Source organism: Dufourea novaeangliae, unplaced genomic scaffold (assembly GCF_001272555.1).
Source record: "Dufourea novaeangliae isolate 0120121106 unplaced genomic scaffold, ASM127255v1 scaffold118, whole genome shotgun sequence".
NCBI classification, from domain to species: domain Eukaryota; kingdom Metazoa; phylum Arthropoda; class Insecta; order Hymenoptera; family Halictidae; genus Dufourea; species Dufourea novaeangliae.
The window spans coordinates 3,205,075-3,229,219 of NW_015374006.1; the positions used below are offsets into that span (position 1 = coordinate 3,205,075).

Sequence of the window (24,145 nt, forward strand, 5' to 3'; positions counted from 1 at the left end):
AATATATTAAGCGGAGCGAGATACGGGCCAAAGATCAAAATTTGATGAGCATAAAATTCGTCTTCCATTTTCTCAAAAAATTTTGTTTATCACTTCGGAGATATCGATATCGTGGGCTCGAGTAGCGAAAGATAAGCGGTCGCGCAAATGTAATGAATTCGATCGTGCCGGGTACAAGATAACACTGTTTCACTTTTCACAAATTATTTAAACACGTCTATCGTAATCACAATGTAGAACACATGGCGATCGGGAATCGAAAATTCGAAAGAAGATGAGAACACAGATGGAAAAAGGCTTACGTTCTATTATTTATCAATCGAAGATACAGTTAATGCGACTACCGTGGTCGTAAATAGTATATATATACCGTGTAAATCTTTCAATTTAGTATCACAATCTCTACTTAAACAGCAATACGTGATTAATTTTATCGCCGTCGTAGTCAAACAAATTCTATTTTTCTTGTCACTGCAAACGATACATTTAAAAATGACTTTCTACAGAATTCATTCCAATTATCGCTTCACGACGTAGTTGTTGATAAAAGGAAATTAAATTTCCTCGGTGAAGTCGCGCCATTACATCTATCTATAGTTACATCATACTACTTCCAACGAATTATGTATTTGTCCAGTTGGATAATTAATCTAATACATGATTCAATCACATCTACACGGTGTAGAGTACAGTCAAATAGATTTTTATCAACCTCAGAGGCCACTAAACAATAGTTCCTCTTAACTATCAGACCATGAGTCAGTCGGGTCGCTAATTATACCCAGTACACCTAATCAATTACGAATCCGAAAATCCTCTAGCACTTTCAACCACATCTATTGTTTCTTTTCCGTTAAACTCCGCACCCAAACGAATACGAGTCTGAACGGCAGGTGTCTGGTTATTTCAGTGAATCATAAAAACGGTAAATAACTAGAAAAGTTCACGTAAAGGTGATTCTCGTTTGACGTCTTTCAGGTAGACAAGAAATCTATCGTGTAAACGTTAAAATGGTCACCTTACCAAGGAACCATACAGTTCCTTATTCTTCAAAAAAACAACCCGTCATCCCCAAAGGAACTTCCGAACATTACGTACAAATAATTCAGTGAAAAAAAAAAATGGTAAAAGAAACCCAATAAAAACGGCCATAACTCGAGAACAAGGGCAAATGGGGTCACGTTTATACGATCTTCGTTCATTGTTGCATCATTGTCCGTTGTTGTGGTAGGTCACATACATTATGAAACACCCTATATAAGAACGAAACGAAGAATGGCGGCTGAGGATCGTCTATGAAAGCCGTAGAGCGGTCCCCTTTACGCGTAGGCGAGAGGGACTAGAAATGTCGCCTCGCGACCAGACACCCTGTAATTCGTCATGCCGCGCGACGACGTTTCGTAATCGCGGACACCGTATTTAACATTTTAACTGTTCCAGCTACGTTGTATCTGGCGTGCACACGTATCTACGATCAGTATCTGAGAGCGGTTGGGGAGAGCAGAGTGAAGGAGCGTTGCAAATTAGATAGAGGAACCGAGGCAGGCTGCGCCCGTTGGAGGGGCGGGTGGAGGGGCTGAGAATAAAGCACTTTGCTCGTCTGATGAACTTATTTGCTCGGCATCGATATACTACCCGAATTTCATTTCGACTTACTGCCGATAAAACTACACGGAGAGGTTTCATTGTTACCACTGCCTACTTCAATCCATGAGTTATACGTTCGACCAACAATGCGATCAACAAACCGTACAATTTTCTTTCTTAACAGAACAATTTTTCTTTTTTGCATTTTCTTTCTTAAGTCTTAATGACAAACCACTCGTTTCAGAGACGAATGTGAATTTTTTTCTTACTAGCAAAACCTAAGGGAGAATTCTGGAAGCTCCAGCGTTTGAGTACCTTTAATTTAGAATATACATATAGTGGCACAGTGTTTCCGAAACGGTAACGAAAAATAATATCCAGTTGGTTATTATCAATGTTACAGAGTAGTCGGATTATTCATCTTTGAAACGAGTCTGTAGTTAACCGTTAATCGGATATTGAGGCATCAGTGTGAGCACTTTTTTATTGAATTTTGTGTGTTCTTGTGTATGCTGGAAATATAATAATTGGAAAAAATTATTAAATTATACGTACATTTCTTAAAATTTCATACTTTTTCAGACAATTTCGAAGACAATGGCTATCCCCGGTGAAACTAACGTACGCGTTTGTAAGACGGTAGATAAACCAGCGATTACCGTACCTGTAATTTTCGTTTTACCATCAAGCTTTCATGGAAACTTGCCAGAAAGTGTAGAAAATTAAAACTGATCCTCCAGAGTGAGCACAGAGCGTCGGTGAAACCAGGCTGAAACGAACAAGAGAAGCAGCCTAGCCTGGTCGATTCTTTGAGATCGATGACGTAAATATTCGAGAACACTTTCGTTATTTATAACAAGAAAATAGTAAAGTTTCACATTACACTTTGTCTTCTCCGCAAGTACAGTTCGAATGATCGATTTCTTAATCATACCTACTGTAATTCTACTGTTTCAAATTGATCTCATAAGGCGTATAGAACATACTTGACAGTTAATTTAAAGAACTCTATAAAGACAAGAACCACTTCCCCCTCGTCAGTCAGGCCACCTAGGCCGATTATACGGAAACACATTCTGTTACACAATACAATGTATCGGTGGCTGTCGTGTTTCTATCTTATCTAGGTCTCAGAGCTGACCTCGTGTTTCCTAACGACCAGAAATCTCGAGACCGATGATGCCGGGACTCTTCTAATCGCTTCCTGAATTGCACACGCGGACTGTCTCTCTCATCTTCAAACTGGTCGCGGTTCTGCCCGATAATTCGACTCTGATAGTTTCGGTCGACGTGCTTGTTTGTACATCACAGTCGCAATTCTTTGAAGAATGCAAAGTCACGCGTTCCATTGAATCATTAGAAGATTCTAAAACACTTGGAATTCTAGATGTAACTAATGAACATGTACCGAAGACCCATCAAGCATTAAGTCACTGGAGTTCATCTTGCAACTGATAGCTGAACCATAAACAACAGATAATTTGCTGATTATAATAAGTAAAAGATTGCATACATATATCAAGGAGGGAAAACCTGGGTCTAAATATCGATAGAATGCTCAAGATAACGTATTAAACTCTAGAGTCTCGTTATCTATTCCGAAGATGTTGTTAGCTACCTTGAAGAATGTCTTATAGGAGATTGGCAACCAGCTATTTGAACGGACGACAGTGAGAATCAACTCTTAATCGCCATAGTTTCCCGGATGCCTCGTTGATTTGATTTCTTGCGCGTGTAACGCCGGCCGGCAGTTTCACTCTAACGATGTTGCAAGTTGGGGACCAGTTTATTCTAAGAAGAGACTTCATCGAGCGAGATCGAGGTTGGGAAAATACACGAACAAGACGATGAATGAGTTGACAATAAATTGTCACGTTGGGGAAGATAGAAGAAGGGACAGTAAAGAGGGACTCATAAACAAAAAACAGTGAATGTTGCACTTTAAATAAGGGAAAGATCCGATTGCGTTGTTAAGGATAAGTTCAGAGCTGAAATTTTTTATAAAAAAAAAAAGGCTAACAGGGAACTTGCAAATAACTTTCTATTTTGTAGGAAAATAATATCAAATTTTAACAAACTATACAGTAAATACTCGATGAGTGTTCGGAGGTTCCCAGGCACTGACAAGTCCCCAGGTGTAACGCTGACTTTTTAATGAATTAGTTTCTCAAGTATTCAGTGTTAAGTAGCCTTCGAACACTCATCGAGGATTTACTGTACGTATCATTGCAGTTAAATTGCGTGTTCAGTTTTGATGAAAGGAACCTCCAGCATTGAATTCGTTATCCACTGTCCGAGGATCGATTCAAGAACATAATAACGGCGTCGCTGACACAGTTTTCGCCCCTCGACGATCCTGTAATATCTTTGCAAGTGACACTGAGTGATCGAAGGTGCGAAACGGCGGACAGAATCCCGCTATTCGGGAACAGAGTCTGCGATAGATGCGCCCGGGGAATGTTTGCGTTAATGTGCCCGTGGAGGACTGAAAAGGCCGGACGAGTGGCGTTCCAAAATTCCACGAATGCCGGAAATTTCAATGCCCGATAACTCTGACGAGCCCGATTTCACGACGCTGGAATTTCGCAGAGGCGTGGAATCGAGGTATCCATCGTATATCCTCCGGGGGTTCTCGAAGGTCGTTGTCGTCGACCGTGCGAATTTGGTTATAATCGCAGATCTATCGATGATCAAACTTCTTTCAGAAATTGACGACACCGTTACACACCGACGAGGCAGCGAGCTCCGTGATAGAGTTTCTGATTCGACCTAACGGAGAGGAAATAAATCTTTTCCTGTGGTAACAACGGTGATGAAAGAGTGACTGCTACGTAAGAAAGCAACCCCAATTCGTGTCCTTTCTACCGTGGCTGGAACGGATGAATACGAATCGTTCAGTTCCACAGGACGAAACGAATACGTCTTTTCAAAATTAATTACTTGTTATTGTGCAAGTTAAAAGGAGAATTTACGTTATTTATTCCAACTGTCCATAGAGCTGGGTTGATGAGAATTTTTAAGTTTGAAAATATACGGTTAATGAAACCAGTCGAATCGATTCTAAATCCATTTCAATTTTAACCCTGTATACGGCCATCGGTAATGGGATTCGACTAACCATAGACTTAAAATAATGACGAAGAAGAACGCACGCAGATCCGTAAAAAGTTTCGCAAACCTAAGAACATAATTCTGAGACAAGATTAAGATTAAGTCGAGAAAGTCCGTAAAGTACCGTGAAAAAAAGAAACGAGTGATCTGGTCGAAACAGACCCAAAGACCAGCGTTAAGTTATGTACTGGGATAATTTACAGAAACAGAAATTAAATAGAAACTCGTGTACTTCCACGAACAGTTTCGCCGATCAAAAAAAAAAATATTATATATAAAAAAATCCGCAGTCTGGACAGCCGGAAACAATCAAACTGTAGTTATTAAAAAGAAAGATCCATTTAATCGTTACTGGATAGTTCCCAAGCATGACGAAACTATCCGAGAAACAATCAATTACCGTCCAATTCCGCTGTTCGATGGAAAGTGAGGCAACGGTGCCACGATTCGACAATACCACAGTCGGAGGCCTCCGGTTCTGTCGTTCTCGACCGTAGAATAATCCGAAAGGCGGTCTCGATCTTCGACCCAACACGGGAATTCTTCGTGAAATGGCACGAGTCACCGATCGAGGCACGATCGTTATTCGCGCTAGCTAGAATCGACTTACACGCTCGCAAAGTGTATGAATGGCAGGCATTTTTGCGGGGACCAGCCAGGACACCTATGGGGACCAAAGATTTCATGGTTTCCCGGGGCTTCCGTTTGCTATACATCGTATACACATGCTATAAATCGCCTAGGAATTCCCTGAATAACGCACGAGGGAAACCACCGACGATCAACGTCACGATGAAGACAGAAAAAAGGAGGTGGGAAGTTTACTGCCACGAAGTGGTGTCGAGGACGATGCGATTCCTCGTCGTGGAGGATCTATTATTGTCCCGTGAGATTAATATCCTCGAGAGATAGCTGACACAGGTGAGAGGAAAATGAACTTGAAACAACAACTCGAACTCTTTGGATACCAGGCGGTTTCAATTGGCTTGTTCATTGATTACGAGTCAATGGGTAGCTTAAATACCTTAGAATTACGGAAGAAACGGTAACGAAACAGTTTAAACTCGACTGACTTATGTCTGAGGAACGAAGCCCCTATAATAAAGAATTTCGAAGTTGAGGCGAAACAACGGGAAAACCGATAATCTAAATATGTACCACAAAGGTCTAGAGCAGTGCTGGCGAACCTATGACCCACGAAGGCTTTTTAAATGACCCATGCGTTGATTTTTATAAAATTACTTTTTATATCATAAAAGAGAGAACAGAGAATCGAAAATATTACCCCCCAAGTGACGCCACTGACTTAGTGACCCACGGGCTAGTATTAAAAAAAATAATGAACAAAATTTGACGAACTTCGGTTGGTAAAAGCCAAAAAGGTTCGGCATCACTGGTCTAGAGCCTATGGTACTACTGAATTTAGAGGAAACATCAAAAATCGACTTTAAAGAAATAAAATATATATGTATTGAGAAATCTTTTTATAGCTGGTACTTAGATAAAATTGATCTGAAAAGAGATGACTGAATCTACTACTGAATTCAGTTCATCGGTGCAAAGTCGAGCCTCAGCTTGGTTTCTGTTTACCCTATGTTAATTGTTCGTGTCACATTCATCGAAGGATCACTGTAAGCACTAAATGCTCCAAGAAATCGAAGTAGTAATTCATTTTTCATATTAAAACTCTTAACTCTGACATTAAAGGGTTAGACAATCATACAAACATTCCACGATCCAGATAATCAAGCAATACACCCAAAATCCTATCAACCGAGGGGATCAAGAAACAAATCAAATTTCAAGCTCGAACCGAAACAGTCCGTGTATAAAGCCTTACAAAATAAGTAAATCCGACCGTCGACTGAGCAAGGCGAGTCCAGATTCTGAACTCCAGAATGTCCCTGAAACTTTCGACTTTCATTCCATCGGTATTTGTCACGTTCGACCGTCCAACGCGAAGAAAATTCGCCCGTAGCCGCTAGATAAGCCCTGCATCGAGCGAGATATCAGCGAACTTCTACCGATTCGAAGCAATAAAATTCCAGCTTTTCTTATTATCGCATCGAGGTCGCGCGCGGAACACGCCGCGAGCCGGCCAGGAACTTTCTTCCGTGGCGCAAAAAAATTGTTAAGCGAATGGTCAGCATCGTGCGAGCAAGCGAACGGTTGAAACGCCGTAGATCCAATCGGAGGCTACGACAGAAACCGTGACTTTCCTCCACCGAGGGGGGCTCTCCGGCCTTAACGCGTAAATCATCTCGAAGAAATTTCTTCGAGCGTGCCCGCCGACCTGTTTTCATCGAAAGCCGGAAGAACGGAAGATTGATCGGAGGCCCCACGTGGCGGTGTTCCGCGTCCGATTACGAGGAACGAAACCGACGAGAGAGCAGGCGTTCCAACGAAATTCTGCGTGTTTTCAATTCACCCGGAAACAAGACAGACCGAGTGAGAGAGGGAGGGAAAACTGATCGCATTCATTGACGTTGATTGTATAAGAGCGAAGCAATTAAATCGCGACCAATGTTGTCTTTCTACGAGGACGATAATGGCTCAATTTTCACGCTGCACCTTTTTTACGCGTCATTTTCACGCAATCGGACCGGGCCGACTGGGGCAGATTGTAACAAAAAAAGGTTTCGCAATTTTTTCACAAAAGTGTTTTCCTCAATCAGGAAATAATTTGCGTGACTTACTGCTCGCATCTTTGGTCAACTCATTGAGTGTAAATATGTGACAAAATCTTTGTTACTTAGACATCTATGGTCATCTTAAACAAATTTAATAATGCTTTTGTTTTTGATTTGAGCAACGCGGAATGTTTTGTTTCAGGATGATTCGAGGTAATTAGGAGACGTTTGGTATTCAGTATCGTATTTGTTTAACAGTATAAGGTTCCTTGTGGTGCAACTGAAATATACTTCTGTTTGTAAGTATTTGGACAGTTGTCGAATATTTTTACACAAGGTGTGTTACGAAATTGCTGGATGATGTACAGAAAGATTGTTTAAGAAACACTAAAGCTTGGACAATATTTGCGTACAACACCGCCCAATTTCGATTCCACAACCAAACTTCCATGTTATGGATGTTATACTGAACACGAATTCGATTCATTTTTTTTCATTCGAAATAAAATATTGTTTTGCTGATTTTTACACGTTCAATTCTTCAGATAAGTGTACACCTACAATGAATATGTAATTGATTGTGCGTTTGGAAAATTGTTAACATCACAATGGCTGGAATTTACGAATCGTTCACGGACCAAAGTGATTAAATCTAATTTTATAGCACTTGAATACTTAACTTTATAATTCTATTAATTTTCTCTACGTGTTGTCTCATAGAATTATTGCCAAACGAACGACTGGTATGATTCTCTAATTTTTTTTAGCAGCGTACAATGCTCCACGAGTATTTGCAAATTGCAGAACACTTTATGAAACAAGAATTGATTCTAGATCCAGTTGGACGTTTCAGTTCGAGAGGAAGAAGAAAGGTGCGCGCACGCCCGTTCCATAAATGTAGGTCGGTCGCGGTTGATACAGGTAATTAAAGGTGGACCCGGTAATTCGATAATCCGGACACGGGAAATCAGTACACGGCGATACGGGACACTGCTGTGCCCACCTAAGTAAATTACCAAAGGCAATGCAAAGCCGATACTAATCCATAAGGGGAGGAGGATGGGGTTACTGGCAAAATTTTATTACCACGTCGAGGGGCGGTTCGGAGCGACAGACTAACGACACCACCAGTCTCTTTTAATCAGTTTTTCGGAAATTGGCCTGCGTTGATCCGACCGACACAATCGCGACGCGGAAGGCCGTAAAATCCTTTAACTCGATAGCCACCCTTGTTCCAATTGTTTCTAAACCCTACATCAAAGGATTCGAACGCTCCAACACTCGCCAGACAGTAGGAAAAATTTCACGATTTAGCATATCTCCGAATGTACTGGCAACTGATCGGACGACCGTGACCGTCGGTGATTCTTGTTGGAGACGGGTGACTCCTCCCACTGAATGCGTCAGCACACAATTTACACAATTAGTAAGTGTACCGACAGGAGCCTCCCGACTGCACCACCAAGGAAAAACTAAATTCTACCTGAAACTATGGAACTGACTGTGTTATACACAATTTCGATAAAAAGAACCTAATCAGAAATTTGAGGCTACCACGGCCCAGTATCATACAGTTCTCACTGTTGAGGCATTCAGGTGTAAGTCGTGTTCTTGTAGAATTTTTTTCCCAACGCTCCACAAGCATTGCAGTTAGCTTCAGCAGGGGGTCGAAAGACAGACTGATACTGTTATGAGCCTTGTGATGATCCTCTAATATACCGGAGCTTGCTAACGTTCCGGTTCATTGCTCACGAATGAATAGAAATTTTAATCGATCAGCTGAACAATTAAAAAAAAAGGAATGCTTGTAAATCGTTGGAAAAATAATTCCACAAGGAATTACACCCAAAAGCCTCAAAAGTGAGAACTGTAGAAAGAACCTCTTTCGTTGGATTCGCATTGCCTGACACAATAACAGACGTCGATGCAAGCATAATCGAGGACGAGGAAAAACATCGACGAAGAATCCCTCCTCGGCAGTCTTCCAAGAATCTCTAATTACTCGACGCATTAAAATTCTCCAGCGCACCGAGGATCTCTCGAAACCGCAGCCGCTTATTTGCCGAACAGCTTTAATCGAAATGATTATTTAAAAAAAAAAAAGTACATCAAGAACCACCAGCTTCACGCAACAATGATAACATCGACACGATATCGCGCGTGGATAGCTCATCGCCGATGCGGCCGAGCAACCGCACACCGTTAACATTCGGGCCGGGCCCTGGAACGGTTAGGCGCGGTAAATAATCGGATGGGGCGGGAGAGAAAGAGGAGAATGGGTGGCGAAACTATTTCACGTCGAGCGTTTCCTAACGGGAAAAGCCGAGAGGGAATCCCGGTCAACGATTAGCCGCCGAATCCCTTTTTAAACAACTCCTTCCTCGTTCGTCGTAGCCGCTGTCGCGGTAATTACCGGTGGCTTACGGCTACAAGCCACGTAACTCTAGCCAGCTAGTGTTACATGAAAACAGCTCGATAATTATGTTTCATCGGAGAACGTCTAGCAACCGGCCTCTGTGTTCGATAAAGACGACGGTGGTAAAAGAGTGAGGGGACCGTCGATTCGAGCCGATAATGATAGCTCGATTAATAACATCGCGGTTCGAACGCGTGCTAATTAACCGTTTTAATCGTTAATGTTTTCAGTTTTCCTAATCAACGCGTTTCAGTTCGACATCGCGAAAAGTTGTAAGCACCTCGTAAATTAATTTTATTACCCGAAGTCTGAGCCTCGATAACAAAGTATCACTTTACAGATTCCACGCCCCTCGTGGAAGCTTTGCACACTCAACGAGAATTCTCTGTATTTCGTTTCTACCCAAGTCCAACATCATTATCGGGATGATCGCTGGTTCCTCTACACCATTGGTTCCCAACGTGGCTGTTACCGCCCACCGGTGGGCGCTGAAGAAATCTTGGAGGGTGTTCTAATTATTTTGATTTCTTTATTTTCAGTCTAACTTTTTCAGAGTCAAATATTACACGCAGAACTAGACTTGGTAATTTTTATAATAGAGATAGTTTAGAAAAAACTTTGAAAATGAGGCAGTGAGTAAAAAAAGTTTGGGAAGCTATGCTCTGCACACGGAAAGTGAGATTCGCGGAGGAATTTGTACCTGGTGTTTGAAATCGTTTGATTGTTGTACAGTGGTCGTTAGAGACGATGACTCTCGACGGTGTTCGGATCGCTGATGGGAGATAGATCCGACGCGGACTGCCTCGAGGGACCCTTGTTCCGACAGGTAGGATAGAGGTGTACGTATACATCTACACGTTGCGCGATGAAAGTTGAACTTTCGGAAATTTTATCTTCGTTCACTTCGTTTTTTCACCGTCGATTCCTTGCGATTCGAGCCGGCCAGAGTCTAGCCGCGGTACCTGCGCAACGGCCTTGAGACGAACTCTCCTACCGAGCGCAGCCGACGTCCTTAGAGAGAAAGGACGTTCTCGGAGAGGCCTTCCTCGGGAGAAAGCATTTGCTCGCCGAATAACTGCGCCGCTGGTGACGCACACGAGCGACGTAGTGGCGTGTATTAATGACATTTTCCCTTCACCCGACCTTTTTTTTTTTTTTTTTCTTTCAATACGATCCAGAGACATCCAGTCGACATAACTCTCGCGCGGCTTTCGATCGCTTCCTACAATCGATTACCCGATTTCCGTTCGGTGCACCTATCTACACGGTACTTTCGCTTATTGACACAGCTACACACCAATATCCATAGAAAATTATCCGTTCGATTCCCCTCACGGGGCTGGTGTGTGTTGCCTGGACGGGGAAACCGGCTGACCATATGGCGCGTTGGTCCTGAATCTTGGGTTCACTGGACAAATTGATCTAATACTGTCAATTTCCTAGACAGATCCTTTCCCTTCGTGGCCTAGAATTCTTTCCAGTTACGGCGAGGGGTTCGACACGAGATTTTACATTCGCGTGGACACGGCTGAATGCTTTCGTTTATGTTTCAGTTGAAATTGAGGGGATAGAATCATTATGAATACAGAATTGAACTGTATCTATAGATCCTTGATTTCCATAGAAACGAATAATGATCTGGTGAAGTAATGGATGATTTATCACATCTAATATTTCTGGAGCAAGAAACCCTGCAAGTATAATTACTACGTGTCTCAATTTCTAAAAAGAATACTACTCCGAATTCTTAATGTAAATAAACGAATTACTTTCCCCACACGGTTCTTAAGAATCGTCACATTCTCCTTAAGCCACTTCCGGAAGCCATTATATCGATTTCCATTAACACGGGAACTCCATCCCCCCACCCCTCAGTGGCCCCGAGGACAGGGTAATCTTGCCACCGTGGTGCAGCTGCAAGGACGCTTTCTCGATGAAGTTTAAATCGCGTTACGATCCCATCAAACCTCGCCAGATGGAGGCGAACGATGAAAAACAGGCGAGGAACGGAGATAATAGGGCGGAAGGAAGCGCGTGGCACATCGTTGACGTCGACGCGTCGGAGGATCTCGAATTTCGCGCGCGGAGCCACGCCGCGGCGCTTTGTTTCGCAGCGGCGACGAAGCGAAAAGGGGGGATGATGGGCGGCACAAGGACGCCGAGGGGAAGGCTGAGATTTTCACGTGTCGTCGGGCCTGGCTCGAGCCACCTGAGCCGTGGGTACAATGATTATTGGCCTGGAATAACGCGACACGAGGAAGAAAAGCGACGAAAAGCGGAAAATGAAAAGCCTGACGAACCGAACCGAATCGAAAGTAACGATTCGACCGGAAACAGACCGCGCTGATTGAAGACCTTGTTACCAGAGACTTGTACCCTTAATTGGATTACTTGATCCATTTTTATTTGGAGATTCGCGGGGATTACAGGCTGTCTGTAGACACCTTTCGCATATTTTTCACGCAAATTTTGTTGACCTCGTCGTAATGATTCTACCTAGTGATGAATGATGCTTTAAAGCACTACGAATTCCATCGAATGTATACATATCTTTATATACTTCATAATTCAACACTTAATGAGAACATCTAAAAAAAAAAAAATTATTTTTTATTGAAACGTCTAAATGTGCGATAATTTTTGTAACAAATTTTACAAATCGACAATTTGTATTTAACATAGAGGACTGATATTATTTGTCTGAAGTTTCAATGTAAAGAGAAGAAATTGATAAAGTTGCTGTTATCTTATCGTGCTCGTGATTAGTGTTGAGTCTTTAAATATTCGATAGATTCCGAAAGTCTTGGAAGTGTTGCTGGTTCTCAAAGTCTTGGAAATTTTGCTAGGTCTTTCAGGGCCTATCAAATTTTTGAAGACACAAGATTCAAGACGTATCTAGACTTTCAAAAGTTTTAAGCATTGTATCATATTCGAAATGATTCGAATTTTCACAGTATATCGAAGAACTTCGAATAGCATGGAAACTGAGATTCGGAGCACTGCTGCTCATCACTGCTTTGACCAGAAAGGAAATCGATTATGCTGTTCACGAAAAATTCGATTCAGTTTCAGTGCGAGCTCGAGTTCGGTACATATCATATGTGATCGAGCGAGTGAAAAATGCTTTCGAAGAAAATGGACTCGCGACGAGACACCAGGGAATAAAAAAAAAAAAGAGGACCGCGAACCTTTTTCCTCAGGAAGAAGTTCCGCCGCTGCATTCTTCGCCGCAGCGTTTGCACCTTTTTCACGACGCTTTTACGCGACAACTACGGGGAATTTATGGTCTGGGGATACGACTGATACAATGCGACCGTATCTTGCGTGTAAATAGACGCGTTCCCCGGATAATTTAATCCTTTCCGTTGAAATTTATTCGACGACGTCTGAGCACAGACAATTTAATCCTCTACCGGCTTCGATGAAACGACAATTAAGAGAAAAAAACGCCATGTTTCTGTTCGTATTTAATATTTAAGTTGGCCTAGACACACACAATAATTACATTACTGATTAAGTAATTACCAAGATTATCGTAAATCTCTTTTCGTAGATTCTTGAATTTCTATATTACGCTCCGTTTCATATTTGTAGCCCACTTAATCAGCATGTATTTCCAATTAATACTAGAGTATTTTCACAAATTTAATTCAACGCTTAATGAGACCGTCTAAAAAAGAAGATTTATAGAGGACTAGTATTATTTGTCTGAAGTTTCAATGTAAAGAGAAGAAATTGATAAAGTTGATTTTATCTTATCGTTCCTTGTATCGATTTTCAATATGGAGTGTGCTTCGGAAATATACGAAAAAATTTGTATTCGACGTAACTTTGCCTGAACTGGTTTCGAATGAACAAAAACAAGGAAAACGCGTTGAACCGCAGCCGGGCTCTGATATAAATGGATGCTCCCTAGTTCTTCGCGCATGGCTTGCGAACGGAATAAAAGTCACCGCGCTGAAATGAAAAGGGGGGAAACGAAAGTGTCTAGAGTTTTCCCCATCTCCCTTTTTCCGAACGTTTCTTTCGAATTCCCATCGTCGAAATCTGTTGCCGTATGCCCGACAAATTCAGCGTTAGTTTCATTTGGATTATTGGACGGACGTGAGAATTCTTGCGAGTTTCGGCTTACAATAATCTCCCAGTGCCTTTACCTTTCCCATGCAATAGTACAAATTGGAAATTGATTATTTCACTCGAGTAGATCATTCTTTAAATATCATAGATCCGCAACGTCTTCTATCTAAAAAATAATGAAAACCTGTTGATTTGTCCTTTGGATATCATTACCCACAGGGAATGGAACGTACAAAAATATGTATCTTCATTATTATAGCATGGAATAATTATTAAACAAGGGAAATATAGTCAGAAGGTACAATGTTATCATGTTCGATGATAAATATCTACAATCATGTTCGATGACGGTGAACTTTTTCACTATCTTTCACCAATTCAATAATTATTCTATATTCTAATTCCCTCAATACTAGAGTTATAGAAGTTGAAGATGTTCAAACAACAACTTAATGAAGAAAATAGCTCAGGTATAAATGAATCTGGATCACGGTGCGAACAATTTCAATGGTACATTGATCTGCAAAGGCCATTTTCCAAGCGAACGTCCATTCGCTTATTTTTTTCGTCTCGATATCAACCGGATCGAGCGAATTCACGTGTCCGAGTACAATTGCGTCAATCAAACGGCTTGATCGACGGAACGCCGTGTGAACTTCGCTCCCGTTGCGTCGAAACCCCCCGATTCCTACGTTTTCATCGAAATTCGTTCCCCGTGGAAACACTATTCCGATGTTTGGCCGAAAAAAGGCGATTCTCCGAAAGTGTTGCACACGGAAACCGCACGCTAGTTGCCGAAAACACAATGTGACCATTAATTCGCAGTGATTATCAGAAGCGAGAAAAATTAATTTCTCAATGGCGACGCAACAAACGCATTTACGAGACTTCCGTACGCAGACACACGAACGTAAGTAACTTGTAAATCTGCTTTCCTATGTTGCAAACAGGAATCGAACTCGATAAAAATCAAATCCTTGTTCGTCCCGGGATCTCTAAGATTCCTTTTTCAACGATATTACAGCTCCGACCACAAAACCACATGGAAGGTTCGCTTTCTATTAACGATAGAATAACGGCTGAATTTTTGCTCTGTGAAAAATCTACTCGAACCGTATGTCCGTGTAGACTCGAACTTTCCTTCGATGTTTCTGAAGAACAATTAATGATCATACGGGTATTGTATCGGTTAGAACAAGAAAAAGGAATATAAACTTGGAAGATTGGTACAAGTTATTCAAGTTATTTAAGAAATGGATGATTCTTCGGTTATTACTTCGATAGTAGCCTGACTTCAAATTGTCTACAATTATGGAGAAAACTGTGGGATAAAACAGTTGTGAACCCTAGATTGATACTTTATCTAAGTACCTGGATTATAATATTATTCCATTATATCTACATAAAATTTATTATGAAGGTAGCAGAAAATACATACAAAATTACAGAACTTGAACTATTCTTCAGGAATATCATTTTTTATCAAAACTTCATGATACGTTTATATTGTCTGGATCGCAACTATTTAGATTCGAATTTATATATTCATGACGCTTATTCATTAACCTTCTGGTATGCAATAGTTATGACAAGTCACAAACACACGAACATATATTTATTTTTATTTTTTCGTCTCTTTGCCTTGACAGTTCACTGTTACGCGGTGTGACTTAACGGCAATCGATTTGCATACATTAATTTCGTTTAATTGCGTAACTACACGCGCAACCTCGATTCCACGGGCGTAATTTCATTTCGAGTGCACATAAATTTAGACCGATATCGTGAACCCCTCGCGCATTAAAACGCGCGACACGCGCATCTTTCCTTGTATTTTTAACGCCTCGCTCCGTTCGATAATTTGCGGAAAGTTTCGCGACACGGTCGAACCATCGCCACGCGACTGATCAAAGTCAATCATCATGGTCGATTAACATCCGACAAGAGAGAAAAAGGAGAGAGAAAATAAGCGTTAATATGATTTAATATAGATGAAAAACGTTGACCCGGTGAACGAGGAAAAATTGAAAAGAAACCGTCGTTTGTGATCGATCAGCGAATCCAATTAACATTCCCCGTGGATATTTCGAGGCAGAGAATTTTCATGCGGTAATTCGACTGAAATAAAATTTGAAAAATTGATGATAGGCTCATTCGAAACCACTTTCAAGACCGTTGACATTACTTTACGAAATGTGCACTGCCCCCTTGATGTATCTCGACGGTCACTTTCACCAGACGTAATTCGGGTGAATCTTTGGACACTGGTCGAGTTAAATTTAAATTAAAATAAGAATTTAAACATTCTCGTTACTCTTACACGTTTAACTGAAAGATTCGCTGTATTTGCAATACTATTAAAATTAAAATTGAACAAAGTGATCTTCGAAAGGGACCGATCAATTTGGAGCCTCGAGTGACACGTTCAGTGATTATGTTCAGAACGTTATAATTAAGGAATGTAACAACCTTACATGTTATTCCGTGAACCTGCGTGGATAATATGTAACGAGAGAATACACCGCGATTGCGAGAAGAAACGTGACTCCGCGCGTCGAAGCGACACCGAGGCCCGTAATTACATTTCCGGCACACGCGTTTTACGCCCGGGATCATTAGGTTTCACGCTTCATATACATACGATGTACGTGGACCGCATTATCTAATCGGGCTGATAACGGCTCGTCAAACAGAGGGACACGAGGACGAGGATCGGTTCTCCGGGAAAGCGAAAAGTCGAGGAATCGACGGGGAAAACTGATACGGTTTCGAGCGCAAGATCGTTAAACAGAATAGAAAACGGAGAATAGAATGTCGGGAATTATTGTACTTTCGCTGCTAATCAAAATCTCTCGACACGAATTTCCACGAAAATCTGAAGAGTACGATGGAAATGGCAGAGATAGATCAGATCATGAACGAATTGAGAGAGATCAAGAATATTGGAGAATAAAGGTTACTTAATACTTAAAATAGCGGTTAATAGATATCAGAAGACGTTAAATTTTGTTTCATTTCCAATAAATGTAATAGAAGAGACACTTGAGACATTCGCGAGCAAATGAAGTTTTCCGAAACGGAGAAACTTAATTCGAACGAGAAAGGCCGATTTCTATTTCAAGCAAGGAACGGCTTCAAAGGCATTCCGAGAAACGAGCACGAAAACTTTCCAGTCGAAACCGGAATCACAATAATCGATAGTAAACGAAAATAGCGATCGCTCTTTTTCGTTTTCTTTTTTTTTCTGTGGACACAACCACCGAAATATCTTTTTAGCTTGTGATGAAAGGCATACACGCTCGCGATCGAGATGGCAACGTCCCGTAATCGTCGAAACCGACGCTTTCTAAATGTTCTGCTCGTTAAAAATACATGAGCGTTATTTCGAACACGAGCCCGTATCATTCGACGCTAATACAAGACCGAGGAATCAAGGTGTGTTGATAAGCCACGTTGAATAAAAGACATCGAGGATTCGCCACTCGAATTAAACCGTTTCATAAGTGTTCGATATCGTTTCATGTCACAAACAATTGTGTTTCGAACACATTATGTATTTCTCTGTGCGTTTGAAGAAGATGATCAATCCTTGGTACCTCATGATATTAAATTATATTAAATATATTTAACATAACATATTGCAAGTTCTATGCATTTATCTCTTCCACGATAAACTATTTGTTTATCCCATTATTTCAATGATTATTTTCTCGACACTAGAATTGCCATCGAAAGATGAACTATCAGCAATGATCCTACAACAACGAGAGTCAAATAAAACCACCAATCCCTTATTAAAGATTCTACTAACTCGCAAAATAAATTGGGAAACATTAATTTCACCAACTTTTGTCAAATCTACAGCATAATTCCAACTGGAACACTGGAAATATCACAGACTACTTAGATCCTCCATGTGTGCCATTTATCTATGTCTTTGAGTTCCCTTAGTTATTACTCCTAACAGTTAACAAGTTCCTCCAAGCAATTATTTTTAACAGTTAACAAGTTCTTCCGTTGAATAATACAAAAGACTCGCTCGTTCGTCCGACCGTGGAAAAAAAGGGTTTCGCGTCAATAGTTCCCCCCAGGAAAAAATGGCTCGTAACCGAGTTCATAACACTCGTTGTATGCACAGCGTACACTCTTCGCGTACGAACAAATATTTGATATTTAGACCATTCTCTTTCGGGCTGCTCACGATTTCCCAACCCGTCGGTAGTTTCCCCCGTGGACGTTTTAGGCCTAACGAAATCGCTGTTTCTAATGCTCCGCCATCGGCGGTGATAGTCCTGGGCTCGATTCGAATCACGCTCCGAAGGCAATACATTTTATTCTCGGTTTGTAAAATTTCCAGCCGGTCGCCGGGCCTCCCGTTCCCCCCGGATCGTTATTCAAGTTTCGAGGAACAGCTGTGCTACTCGAAGGGGCCCCCACGCCTCTTTTCTTACGGGGTTATGCCACGCACGGACCCCGGCCGAACTGGCCTCTGGGAGAGGTCTGACGAGAGGGCCCCGGAAAGACCGCTCTCTGTGTGAATCGCATGTTATTTAAAAAGCATCGTGCGCGTTGCTTAACCCGAGTTCCTTCTCCCGATCGTCGGGATAGGATAGTCTTTTTTTTTTTCCACTCCCGAACGGATTCGGTGACCGTGAACTCTTGTATGATGATTTTCTGCATTAGGGATACACACGAATTCCATGGATAAAATCGGAATAATTTAAATCGATTTTAAGTATGTATGTATTGGACATACTATTCCGAGGATATTTAACAATAACGTAACTACTAAAAGATACTTGTGGAATAAAACAGTGTATTTAGTCAGGACTGATTGGAATTGATAATTTAACGCTGGGACTACCAATTTCAGAGTTCTTATTTTACAATTACTACCTTCACATCATTATTTATATTATATTGTATTAAAATTAGGTAAATTTAATATACGTTCAAGCCTGGTAGTTCTAGTGTTAGGGAAAAGGTGAGCGAATTAACTTTGAATTAACCAATTACTAAAACTGTACTTTGGTTTCAGGATCACAAAGACGAAGTTAAACACCCACGCTGGCTAGCACATTTACCAGACCTTAACATTATCACACCTCAAATTCCTCTAAAAAACAACTTGAAGAGTTTCCTCCTATTAAACATTCTTCAAGATTCGTACGATTCCATTCCCAGAAGAATCCAGGTTGTATTAGACGCCAATGATCGTACACGATATTAACACTAGAACTACCGACAATAAACGCATATTTGCTTCGATCGTTGGATGAACGTGGAAAACTTGAAAATTTATAAATTTATAAATTCACTAATTTCTTCACTCTCATATCGTAATAAAAGGTGCAAAAGATCTGGGAAAATGTATTGTCATAACATTTTAATCGTCGTTGTGAGAGTGTATTGACCAGTCATTTTTACTGATTTGGTAGTTCTAGTGTTAATAAAGAATTTCCATAATGCCCGAGGTGTTCCCACTATTCTATTCTGTCCAAACCCCTATAGGTCTCTTCTCGAACAATTGTACGTATTAATCTGAAAAACTCAAAGTCCCCGAAAGATCTCCAGGTTGAGAGTCTCGTTATCGACGGAAACCCTCGGTTCCGGTGCATTCAAGACCGGAGAAGCGTTAAGGCGAGCGAGGAGGAAAAGAGTCGTCCCGCAGATCGGGCGTCAAAGCGGCCGCCCGTGCGCGCGTCGCCTCGTACGTGCAAGCGCATTCGAATCTCCTTGTCCCCGGCGACGTTGCATAATACTGCGGAGCGAAGTGTCGCGCACCTATGCGTCGAGGGCATCGTATCTCGAATGCAGACGGGGAAAACCACGCAACGGGCCCCGGGGAAAGAAAGAGAGGAGGGGGGCACACGGCGGTTGCAGTTTTACGGCCATCGAGTAATTCAGGCCAGGGAGCCGCGTGTGTTAACGACGACGGTGACCTTGAATGTCAAGATTCCATCATGAACTGTCTGCATGCGAACGAGTACAATAGACAGGAATGTCCCGGTCGTGTCTGAGCGCGGGAGGAATTCATCACGATCGTCAAAGCTTTCGAACTTTCCATTTCAGTTATTCGCGTAGGGTCCCTTGATACGATTGTTCTTTGCTTGCGATTCGAAGACTTCGAGTGCGGTTAAAAATTCTCTGGAAGATAACGTAACACCTGGAGTCTTCGGGTTTTTGACAAACCTTTAGGAAATAGACCGATGTAATTGTTTTTGGGGTATACGATGTGGATTTGAGTTACGATAATCTTTTTCTTGAAGAATTTTCAGTATACCACCACGAAATATAATTAAATGTTTGTGCAGGCTTTTGATTATATTATTGCTACTTTACTGATTAAACATGTCCGTTCTGTGTGCGCTGTCCCGGGATTCCTGTAAATCTTGCTTACAATGGCTTACAGTTATAGGTATACTGACTCACTGCCCAAAAATTCCCCGGTTTACGATGTTTTGAAGGTATTTGCGACCCTATTAGAGGCCATAATAAGAGACTTACATTCCCTGGACTCATTTTGCCCACTGTTATAATCCTACAAATCCTCCACTACACCGCCCCTTTTCTCTGATTCTGAGATTTCTGTCCCAGTCATCGAAGCAATTAATTCACCTCAAACTTCCCGCAGAATTATTTCCAATAACGTCATCCCCGTACACGGGCGTCTCTATGCACACGTCAAAACAGAGCAAATCGCGTTTCCTGGTTCATAAAGAGACAACTGAGCAGATTAGTTCCGCGTCGGTAGGTCGAGAACACCGGGCCGAATTTGCATGTGAAAAACCGCACTCCTCGGAGCCGGGGAATTGGATAATACCTGACGCAACATCGTTTTCTGAAACTCCGGGATGAACGGCCTCGCGACCGGGAGGATCAATCGGTTGATTAACCCACGACTACAAACACGACTCATCTCAGAGATGAATGATCCAACAACGACTACTTCCTAACACTTTTGAACAACCGATTGAAGGTTACATTTCCATTATGATTTCATAAACAGTGTCTGCCACTTACTGTCAATTGAAAATACTCAAACAACTTTAGAGCTTCCAAAATTCGCCGCTAGGTGGTGATAGTAGAATAAGTAAAAAAAAAAAAAAATTAAAATTTGTCGCTGAAACGAGTGGTCTGTAGTTAAAGGGTTAGATGGCGATTAACGAATTATTTTAACACGCAGGCTTTGTCGGCGCGCGCGCACGCGCACGTACAAATTACACGTTTTCCCCGCAGCCGACGGTCGCAAACCAAATATTTATCCGCACGAAAGGACACTGGTGCGCGCAAGACGGCCGCCGACGGCATAATGCAACTGCTTCCCGATGTGGAACGAATAAAACGCTTTTACCGCATTCCGAGCGTAATTTCGCGGATTCTTCGGGCTCGGCCGGCTGTTTAGCCGCGGCGGGTAAACCCGATCCCGCTTACCAGACGAAAAACCTTGGTTCAATTACCCGCCGGATTTGTTGCTGAATCGGGAAGAAAAACATCGCTACGAAACGATCACTTCTCGGTCTCCTTACGCAGCGTGTTCGCCCGACAAAAATGTTAAGGATCCGCTGCGGTTTGGACAATGTTTTACCAGGGTTCTAGCAACGAATACAACTGTTTAGTGGTGCGTCACTGTGCTGAATGTGAATGGGGATGTTCGTACCTTTTGGAATTTTCACTCAAGGTGATTAGATTGTTGTTTGAATAAGAATACCCGTATCACGAATGGAACAATTATGTGTTTGCTGAAAGGTTAAGTGATTCAAATGTTGTTCATTTCTGTCTTTATGACAATCCCGTAGAGGGATTTACTTGTGTAGCTATTCCAAAGAAATTTTAACCTATCATTCGATGTTATGAATTTCTAGCAGGTCACTGGGTTGTTTTTTTGAATAGAGTTTCTAACTGATTTGAATTTTTATTTCAACCTCCCCGGTAGAGTGTTTGTACATGCACTTTAAACGTATCTGGGTCAAATTTCTCAAGACTATGTTTGGATTTTTGGGCGCATTTATCCGTTATGGTTTGTATCGTATTGCAATAATTTTGTTATTGTTCGGATGAAGCAAGTGTGGCTTGAAATTCTTGATGTTTTTCCAAAATAAATCCGACGCATTTCTTGCACCGTTTTCAAACAACATCGAATATCATTCATTGCAATCAATCGGATGCAACAGTTCTTCACATTTTTTTTTATGAAAATCTATTCGTACGTTCAACGATTACAATTTCGTTGAATTATATGAATTTTAGCAGAGTATAATAATTTATAAGTATGTTGGAAACAAACGGCTACCTAGTCGTCGTTTATTACAATTATTTTTAATAACGTTCAATTCAAGTTCGTCGGAAACGTCTTATGTCAATGATAAGGAAACGTCAGATTGTCGTGGCTATTTGACCAGTGAATCAACCACTAGACAACAAGTCCGTTAACATTTGGAATAGATTTCAGAGTACAAGCTTGACGACCTCTCGGGTCTGCCGTGAAATTTTGTGCCCTCAGGCGAAGCGGCGTCGGTTATTTCGTAGTTTCACGAATCGAGTCGATGTCGAGAGCACATTCAAGCACAAGGAAGAGGGGGGAAAAAGTGATGATAAGCGGTGACCTATGCAAAACTCGTGCAGATATTTTTTTACGCTCTTTTTTCGTTCAACGAGTTCCTGTTCCTTCTTTTTTTGCCCCCTTTTTTCGAAATTGCTTCGTACACCTGTTGTTGACAATACATACGGACGAAGCGTTGCATGCACTGCGCGATCGGCTTTAGCACTTATATTTTGACGAAAGGCACGCCCCTTGGACGGCTTTACTTTCGAATCTCGTCCAAGAGGTTATCCACATCAGGTGATGCAAGAATCTATCGATTGTGGATCGCAACATTGTTTTAACGCCACAACACGCTCATGCTCATGCCTCTTATCAAACGAGTAAATCCCATATCGAAGGACTAGGAAACGTAAGCGTAAAGTATTGTGGGTCGAGGGAGCACAGATGGTGGCCAAACATAACCTCTACGAAACCACGAACTCGCTGTCTCACGGCAAATCGCCAAAGCGACTAAATATCAACCACGATAGAATCGAATAGATAAAAGCAGACATTTGAAAGCCAGGCCAAAGAAACCGCGATTCTAAAAGCTGGCGGACTGGTGTGAGAATGATTCATCTATTTTCACGTTGCCCGAACGCGAATAATAATGTCTACTTTCGTAACGAATTTATACAAGGTATATCGGGTCGTTTCTACAGGATAGGAAAGCAGGCATTTTCGATTAGATTCTGGAACAATCTGAAAGGCGATCTAACAAGCTAACTGCCTTGTCAGTTCTCTTATTACGTAATGTCGTTGTCAAACTATACGGATACACCGTAGCGATGCAGTCGAACGAGTCAAGTTCGCGAAAAGGGCACTTGCAATCGTTTCGAATTGAACCGCGTTCAATTTTTCTGTTAGCCGTGCACGGACAATGAGGGAAAAATGTGCAGCACTAACCAGCTGCTAACGAGCCAACGTGGCCTCGTACACGTTCCTTCTACGATCATATTCGTATTGGTTTTCGACGACGGTGTAACACTTATTATCGGTCGCGAATAATAATGTTCCCGGCTATTTCAACGTACAATCACGACAATTCCCCTGGATGGCTGCGGTAACGAAATTCCACACGAAATATGGCGAGCGAGTTGACGATCGGGTGTCTCTTTCCTTGGCACGACATTACGACACATGTACGCACACACGTATTACGTGCGCACATACACACACACGGGCGAACGAGAGAACAGGCGCGCACCGTTTCGTGACGAACGTGTAGAGGCGCGCACATACACACCTATACACACGCGGAGCCACAAGCTCGCGATCCTAGCCTATACATTAGGAAAAAAGAGACCGAGACGAAACACCACGAAATTTGTTTAAGATTTACTTACCCGATTCTTGACGAAGTCGTCGATGGCACGTTGCGCCGAGTCGGTGAGCTTCACGAAGATCAGGGACTTGTTTTCGTGAAAATTACTGTGCGACGACAACCCATACTGGACACCTGCCACCAGCGCCGCCATTTCTCTGTCTCTCAGCAGTGGGTTCTCTCTCGCACACCGTCCCCCTCGTAAAAGCGCACACAGCTGACGACGTCCTTGTTGGTTAAACGAAGCACTTTTTTTTCTTCTTTCTGTTACCTTTACTTTTTAACCTGCGATACGAAACTGCTCATGCTACGTCAACGACGGGAACACTTGTCGCGACGGTATTTCCACCCGTTGGAACAAAACGTAACAAGACGAAGAGAGAAACAAAAGGGAAGAGAGAAAAAAGAAGGTAGAG

General features: G+C 41.9%; 1 protein-coding gene across 1 annotated transcript in view; it reads right to left on the bottom strand.

The window, feature by feature from the left end:
* Nucleotides 1-24,145, bottom strand: part of LOC107188290 (RNA polymerase II elongation factor Ell) — a 152,283-nt gene extending 128,138 nt beyond the window's left edge. Inside the window, exon 1 of the mRNA XM_015576559.1 lies at nt 23,752-24,145. Coding sequence (XP_015432045.1) covers nt 23,752-23,883 — 132 coding nt within the window. The 5' untranslated portion in view covers nt 23,884-24,145. The remainder of the gene's footprint in view (nt 1-23,751) is intronic.